The following is a 9057-nucleotide window of genomic DNA, read 5'->3' on the forward strand; positions in this document are numbered from 1 at the left end:
GTTTACCTCAGTATATAACCTCCTTAGAAAAATTAACTCTTTATATATATATATATATATATATAACAAAAAGTTTATTTTTTTAAAAAAGGGGGTTATGCATATACATATTATGAACTCTGAATTGATAAGATTGTACATGACTTTGGAACCTCGGGGGAGAATACTGCTGTATCTTTCACTCATTTAGCTGGTTTAAACATCGTTTTGTGTTGTGTTCATCGTCACTTCATAGTATTATAGCAAGTATTGTGTTATCTGATAAATAATAAGTAACCGCAGTTTACTATTTGAGACTTTCAGCTCCCTGATAAGTGTTAAAGTGGGTTAAATATAGTTGTGTTTCATATCTAAAGATAGCCCTGGATGAACAGGATATGGTTTTGTTAATTAGTTTTGCTGTATGTTCCGTCAGTTATTTTCGAACATTTGTTTTTGGTTTGCTTAGGTGTTTTCAATCTAATATTGAGAAAAAGGTAACGCTCAAGGAACCAATGATGAATGGAGCAGGACCATGCTTTCCAATAAGTCATTATCAGGAAACACCATTAATTTTATGGTGCCGTTGAGTTGGTTTATTGTAGATTTTGACTGATTTAACACATGTTTGTTGAATGTCAGATTCTGTTTCCTTCTTCTTTAGACATTAATTTGCAACAGTATTTAAAGTAGATAAAAAACCAAGATGTACAGAATAACTGTAAGGGATTAGTTAAATTCAGCTAAAGATATTTATAGGGTTTTTTGCTAAGTAATTTAATTTCGCTTAAGGAGTAAGTGGTTTATTTGTGATTGGTGTAATTTAGCTAAAGTGTAGTTTAAGGAAACATTAAGCGACTTTTTGCAAGTTTTTGTGTGTGTAAAATTATACGATTATGTTTAGCATTTTAAGATGTAAGTTTATAACACACTTTTAGTTATTATTTTCGGTTAATTTTAGGTTCCTTTAACGCTTCATCTTTACGTCTTTCCATGTCTTAATTTTTCTCGCAATTACTGTAACTAATCTTTTCTTCATTTTTTTTTGTAATGGTGTTTTTTTCTTAAATCACATGCAAATTTTATTTAAAAACAGTTACATTATTCGATGCCTTGGATCGATTTACATCGCTTTTGGCCCATTATGTGAAATTTGCCCCTAAAAATAGCATAGCTATTCATTTACTAATAATATAAGTGCATTATATCTCAAAAGAAACTAGTACTAGATGTACTTTCACAGGGTCCCCGAAAGTGTTCTGTTTCAAGAGTAAATATCTAGAAAAGAAATTAGTACCAAATGTACTTTTGCAGGGGCCCCGAAAGTGTTCTGTTTCAAGAGTAAATATCTAGAAAAGAAACTAGTACTAGATGTACTTTCGCAGGGTCCCCGAAAGTGTTCTGTTTCAAGAGTAAATATCTAGAAAAGAAACTAGTAAAATGTTCAACGTAAGTAACTTGGAAGCAGCTGTTCTTTTGTAAAATACTGTTCGTAATTACAACAACACTTTTTGTCCTGAAAAACATAAATATTTGTCTACTTAAATAAGCTCACACTGCAACTTTTTTACCTCATTTTGTTTTCTTTCTCTGTGAACACCCGCAAGACAAACTCTCCTCTTTCCCCAGGATCAAAAGTAGATGGGATGATACAGTAAGAGCCAGGGGGAAGTTTAAATCTACAATTTACTTCACGTAAATTTATAAAGGAAGGAGACTTAGCTTTTGAAGCAGTATATTTGAAGAAGTCTTTCGGCAGTGGTTTAGGTAGGTTGTCTGGGTCATTCAGCTGATAAAATAGGAGTAAAAGCTTATAAACGACAACCATATATACCTTGATGATATTATATTTTTTTCTGGATCAAACAACTGATAAGATAAACTATAAGCAACACAAACTAGAGAATAGGAAGATAGGCTATCTGGTTCTTTCATTTGATTAAATGATTATAAACAACACAAAAAATATTTTTATATTTTCTGGATGATGTGTATAGTGAATTAGTACTATTGACAACTTGATGGCAAGGAAGATACATTGAACGTTTCTTTTAGAACTGAAACAGAATCAGGAACACCTATTTTCTAGGTCACGTAGATAGTAAAATAGAAACAATTCTAAAAAAATAAATTGTTTCGTGTTTCTTCGGGTATTTGTAATAGACAATCTTATGTATCAAAATAAAGTCCGTATAAAGTTTATTTGCACCAGTCGTCTGTAGCTGTTCAAGGCAGTCATTATTAATTTATTCTTATATGTTACATTAGATATATTTCGTTTTATATTTCATATTAACAAAATATTTTTATTCTTCTACCTTCTAACAGTTTTAGGCAACGCCTAAAGCAAAGGAACAAAGAAATCTTGAACATCTAAAATGTTTAACAAAAACGGTATATATTAAAACATATTTCCGGAATGGATTGATTATAACGACTTACACTATAAATAGCATAGCCAATCGTTAAACAACCCTGCCGCGTTTTTCGTTTTGATCTGTGATGTTTCTGCATTAAAGCCACTATCATAGTACAAAGTTCATCATCGTCATCATCATCAACATCTTCCAGTGTCACTCTGTACTGAGGATTCATCCAAAATGTGTCTACAAAATTAATAATAAACTTAAGTTGATAGAAATATTCAGTTAATTGCAGGAATAATCGCACACCATGAACAAACCTTGTATAATTTTTAAACAAACATTATCGAAAACGTACGCCATCTATGTAAGGGGAAAATAATTAAGTGATAAATGTGTGTTTGTGTGTGTGAGTATATAGTTGCATTATACTGTTCATACAATTACATGATCATTATATTGGCTTAAATGCCACCATTAGAAGCTATAAATTGGAATTTTAAAATCCTAAGGACATATGTGGGCTAAAACGGTCAGTTTAGGGACCCTAGAGTTCAGGAATAGCTGTCCCTAATTTGAGCTACTGTCAGCCAGCAACATCCACTATCGCCAGGGCTTTGTCCAATACTTTTAACAGCGTGACAGGATTGCCATTATTATAAAATACCTACAACTGAAAATGTGGAGCTTCAGATACATCATGTCTTGAACCTTGGACTCTCCTATACGCAGCTCTACGTGATAACCTTAGGCCACGCCTGGCCTTTCAGGAAATGAATATTTCTCATAAATCTCAGTAGTCTATCTGTTTATCTGTTTCTATATTATACGTTCACTTGGGTGTTTTATTCTTTCATTGCTTCTCTTTTTTATCAGAAATATCTATCTTCCCATGACTGGCGATAGATAGGATATATAGAAAGTTTTGTTCATATGAAACAGTTAATGAAATTTGGAAGATCTATTAATATTACTTTCATAAATATATATAAACTGTGTGATACTTAAAAATGTTTTCATACATATAATAACAATATATAAGATCTGAGTAGGCACCTAAGTTTTTTCTAAGTGACATCTTAGGCATCTAACATTTAAAAAAATTATCATTTAAGCAATTTTAGTACCAAAGGAATTAAAATATATTATAAACTTTGGTCAACAATAATGTTGTATATATATATATCTGTAAGCAAAATCTCTCTTCATGTAGAATATTAACATGTTGTTTATAGACACTCACCCAGATAGTTTCTACAACCTCCCGCAGTGCATCCTGGAACCCAGCTACTTTCAAAAACGTGAGTGTCCCATTTTTTCTTTGACACTTGAGTGAGAGGCTCATCATCTAGGGAATCTGGGTTTAGATTACAGATCTCTAGTCTGGTGAAGTTCAAAACGAAGTCTCTGAAGGATATCCTGAAAACCCCACAAAATTGCCATAGTTATAATCCAGTTATTCGCATGAAATTATTACTATATGGCCCTTGAGAATTTCTAATCTGTGGTTTGATTAATAAACATTAATAATTGTATGTAATCTTTGCTCCATTTTATGCACATTGGCATCTTATGACTTGTGCAACTATATATAGTAATCTTATATCTTCGTGGTTGGTCATTTATTGAAACATTGTCAAAGTTTCACATTACAAACAACAAAATTGAAAAAATAAACTAAAGTTTAAGTAGTGTAGCTAACCCTAAGGCCTCATACACACTTGTGCTAGCAGGTTTTAAAAACAACAAGAGGGAATCTGCACTAGCCGCGGCACTTGAAATTATTTTGGGCAGGATTAGAGTAAGTTAATTTATGATGACTTTTTTCCCCTTTTTATTACCTTTATTTTTGTGCGCCAGCAATACCAAGTGTTGGGCACGCGTATACCCGATTCGATTTTATTACTCATCAGGATCTCTACCAATCTACCCTCAAATTGAAATTCTTTTAAGCAGGATTAGAGTAAATTAATCTATGAGACCTCGGGCGTGGTCAAATGCATCAATCGAAAGGGTTTGACCTCCTGAGTCCAAAACTGTAATTATATCTCAAATCGGTCAAAAGATGAGCTAAACGTTTGTACTTGAAAAAAAAAGCCGCTAAAAAATAAACAACGAAATATGTGCACTTAGTTTGAATCTCTGAAGTTAAAAGTTTAAGATACCAAACTCCTAAGCTACAACCCAAAACTTACTACTAGACGATCACTGTGAAAGAGATTTGACAATGGCTTGAGAATAAGCTTCTATATTTTTCGTTGGACAGTATACACCATCATTGGACAAAGTTACTGATGTTCTCTTCTACATAGATTATTACCTTTCAAGGTGATTACATGTGAAAAGCTTGTTTTTATAAATGAGACTAATAAAACGTAACTTTTCTGCCTGTGCATGTTATGGAAGAATTGTAATTTGTAAGTTTTACGTTTCCCAGTATATATTAAAAACAAGAGGAAAATTCTCAATTGCACTGGCTGTAATTGGATCTCAAATTAGTCAAGAGATAGAGCTAAGATCTCAAAGTTTGTACTTGAAAAAAAAATCCGAGTCTTTCTATGAGCCGCTATATCGCGGCTAATAATTCCATGTCGACGATGCGCATTCACTCCCTAAGACTGTAAATATATTCTACTCACCAAAATTCTCCGTCATGGTCAAATGTCAGTCCTAACTCTTTTCTTTCGTTTTCATTTACCAAAGTCCACTCAGGAGATCTGAAAGATTAGCGAGAAAACTACTATGGCCAAAGAAATTTAAAAACTCTGAAATATTATTTCGCAATCAGGCATTTTGTATTCTCAAGAATCAGGCAAAACTGGTAAGTTCGACAAATATCAAATATTTTATAATTGAATGATAGGAGAAGAAATAGTAGGAATACCATTTGTGCCCCTGTGGTAAGCAAGGATCAATAATATTTCACAATATTAAATAACCAATGAAATACTTTCCTAAGAAAAAAACACAACAGAGTATCCAAATAAAATACAATTCGGTTCAAGATGCTCAACACGAAATGACAAGAACTGTAGTCTGAAAATAATCTAAACCCTAATAGTTATATATAATTATCAGTTCTTTCACAGAAAGTGTGAGTTATTCCTAAACGAATTACAATGGTGAAACAAAATATTTATTTAAGAAGCAGAAACAAAATACCTGTCACTCCAAGCTCCTTTCCATTCACACTCATTACCCCAAGGATTGCGAACCCTAATCAGGGGTATCTTTCCGGTTACTCTTGGAGTGTCAACTTCAACCTGATCATACAAACCACAAGGTATTAGAAATGTGACCTATAGCCATCTCAAGTTATTACAGATGAAAAATATTTCCTCGTTGCAAGGTCAAAAATGTGTTATTATATATATATATATGTGTGTGTGTGTATGGTAAGGTGAATATTTGTTGATTACTTACGTGTTTGGTGGGTAGGCGTGGACACGTGACGTCAGAGGTTATTTGTAGTTTCACTGCGTTGGTCAATATTGTTAAACCAATTGAGAATTTTCTATAACTTTTAATCACGTAACAATCCTAGGTAAATTGTCTTAATGTAAGCAAGAATGTAGAACTCAAGAGAGAAAAAACAGTGACGACCCTAGGAGATAGAGTAGATAGAAAGAGATGAAGTTGGGTTTAAAATAGAAGGATTCATAAAACATCAAATTATTCCGGTATTTTTTAACAGTAAACCAGTTAGTTGTTTTGTATTGCAAGGGGGGTTGGAAGGGAGAAATACTGCTTCGTGTACTTATGCGAAGGCATGAATTTAATGCAGAGTTGACTGTTGGAAAAACAATTTATTTTATTCACGTGAAGCCACGTGAAAATTCGAGATTTTTATGTCCATGTTCTAAATCTCATTGTATCTCGTTTTTATTTTTATGATTTAAAGTGCAAAACAACTCATTTTTCCCCCATATAACTCCATGTGTCACGTTTTCAATCTCATAACAACCCGGTGGTCGTCCGATATATAACAGTCCCGACTGAAGATGGAAAATATGTTGAATCACATCTTTTAAACTTTGACTTATAAGTGTATGTTTCTTCTAAACAGCAAGGGCTTTTTAACCATAGTAATTACTTCAAATTGATCTGCTTAGTGAGGCCAATAATAAACTATTTAATGCACCTTTTTCGAAATAGTTATGTGGTTTATCATTATCGTAATCGCGGTCCAAATATTTGGTGTATAATTAATAGCAGTGGGTCATATTCCAAAGTAAAAGTAAGCAAATGCAAGCAGCTTCCTTCCTGACACTCTGTCTAATCACACTTTAGATAATTGACTACTGCTACAAAAGTTTGGTTTGTTTGAATTTCACGCAAAGCTACACGAGAGCTATCTGCGCTAGCTGTCCCTAATTTAGCAGTGAAAGACAGTTAGTCATCACCACCCACCGCCAACTCTTGGGCTACTCTTTTGCCAACGAATAGTGGGATTGAAAGTTACATTATAACCCCCCCCCCCCCAAGGCTGAAAGGGCGAGCATATTTGGTGGGACGAGGATTCGAACCCGTGTCCCTCATATTACGAGTCAAGCGCTCTAACCACCTGGTCATGCCAGGTTGCTACAAAGTAATTCATTACCTAATATACTATAAGTTAACTGTAAACAAAATTATCTTTAAATTAAACAGAGTAGTGCTGTGACACTGAGTTTTCACTCCATCACATGCTTAAGCTTTTATTTATTTATTTGCTTTAGCATAAAGCTACACAATAGGCTATGTGTACTCCGTACACCACGGGGAATCAAATCCCAGATTTTTGTGTTCTAATTCGTAAACTTACTGCTGAACCACTGGAAGACTACCAGAATTGCTACTAATCTGAATTAATTTTTACAAGAGTAAATAAAAATGGTTTTTAGGTTTAAGAGAAAAAAATCGTTAAACATTTTATAGATTTTATATAATGTCACGTGAACAGCGCGTAGACTAAATACGTCACGGTGTTTAACATATTATTATTATTTCATTTTATTTAGTATACTGACAATAAGTTTCATAAAGGTAATGCCTTAAATAAAAATAAAATTTCGTATTCCCAAAGATAATTTTTCTTGAAGAAAAATACAGTCAAAAGACCTTGACAAGCATTTAGTAAAGTAAAGCAATAAAATTGAAGATCGCTTTGAGCATGATAATTCTAAGAATTTCGAACTAAAATAGTATCTGTTTCCTTCTACAAACTCAGCAAACTAAGTTCTAATTTTTTATGTGACTTTTAGAGAAACCTTAAAATGACTTGATAAGTTGACACAAAACAGTAAAATATTTAATTCAAGAATTACAAATACCATTAATTTTGAAGTTTAACTTGGCTCATTGTTAATAAGGAAGTGGTCAACAAGGTTTCAAGGATACCAGAGAAGTTGATTTAACTTATAGTTGATTAGCTTGGTTACTATTATCTGCCTGGAAGGACAACAGAGCAGTTAGACAGCATCGTTGTTTCTTTGATGTTGAAGAAATGATTCATTCTCACTGGGCTACTGATAATCCACTTAATTTAAATAGAATACAATACGGGATAATTTCAAGACATATGAAGTTAGACAAAAGAAATACGCCACATGAAATTAACTAATTATAAGAAATGTAATTCTTAGCAAGCAGAAATAAATAAATCTAATAATTTTATATATTATTACATTTAATGATTTATAAACAAATCACAAGTCATAGTAACAAACCGAAATAAGTTTAAAAAAATACATTAATCCAAAAAGACTCTTGAATGGACTGAAAAATGTAGGTTATGAAGTGTTAATATCTATGAAATATTTTTATATTTCTGTGACAAATCCTTTAACAACAATCAAGTATGAATTAATAAGTGTTTGATGTACTTGTTTGTAAGATAGCACTGTGTAAAATTTAAGAGCAAGAGAAAAAATGAGTCTAAAAATTCGAACACTTATACAAGGCTGCCTTTTTTTCATCTTTTAGCTTTCCACCCCCTTTTTTCAAAAGTAGAAACAGTCACAAAGGCTTGTTTTGGAACAAAAACGTAAAACATATATTGAGCATTAACTTTTCCGAATAAATCAAACAATTAAGTTTTTTTTTGGTGTTATCCCTTTATTTAAGAATTAACGATTGTATTTCCTATTCTGTGTAGAAATCACATTTTATTTCGTAAAAACAAAGTTGTCTTTACACGATTATTTATTTGTGCCTGTAAGCTGCCAATCAGTGACTCTCGTCACTAACCCTAACCCATGTTCGAAATAAAGGTAACAACGTACGACAGTTCATGTTATTAGCAACCGACTATTTCAGTTTGAAATTATCCAAAATAAGCACTAACCATTCGGACAGCAGTGATGCTATACGCATGTCCTTTAATCAGTCCATTATCTTGTTCCATCTCTGTAATATTAACGTCTGGCTGTAAAAATGAAAAAACAAGATTTAAGAGATAAAATTAAATACCATATTACAAACACATAAAAATAAGTTTGTTTGGTTGTTCTTAAGCGCAAAGCTGCACAATTGGCTATTTGTGCTCCTCCCACCACGAGTGTCGAAACCCGAATTTTAGCGTCGTAAAACTGCAGACTTACCGCTGATAAAAATAGGAGTTCTAGGATTACATGAAATATTAAATAATGGAGAGTTACCCGAAAAAAAAGGCGACTTTTTTATTACGGGGGAGGGGAGGAGTAAAATACTTAACCTAGCGAAACGTAAAATGCTC

The 9057-nt window shown here is 32.7% G+C and overlaps 1 protein-coding gene across 1 annotated transcript in view; it reads right to left on the bottom strand.

Moving 5' to 3' along the window:
- Positions 1-9057, bottom strand: part of LOC106463336 (calpain-B-like) — a 44581-nt gene that overhangs the window by 12988 nt on the left and 22536 nt on the right. The window contains exons 6-11 of the mRNA XM_013923359.2: positions 8668-8748; positions 5505-5605; positions 4982-5059; positions 3586-3761; positions 2422-2585; positions 1551-1768 (exon numbers count right to left, since the gene is read on the bottom strand). Of these exons, the coding sequence (XP_013778813.2) occupies positions 1551-1768; positions 2422-2585; positions 3586-3761; positions 4982-5059; positions 5505-5605; positions 8668-8748 (818 nt within the window). The remainder of the gene's footprint in view (positions 1-1550; positions 1769-2421; positions 2586-3585; positions 3762-4981; positions 5060-5504; positions 5606-8667; positions 8749-9057) is intronic.

This window comes from Limulus polyphemus, unplaced genomic scaffold, assembly GCF_000517525.1.
Source record: "Limulus polyphemus unplaced genomic scaffold, Limulus_polyphemus-2.1.2 Scaffold1381, whole genome shotgun sequence".
NCBI lineage: Eukaryota > Metazoa > Arthropoda > Merostomata > Xiphosura > Limulidae > Limulus > Limulus polyphemus.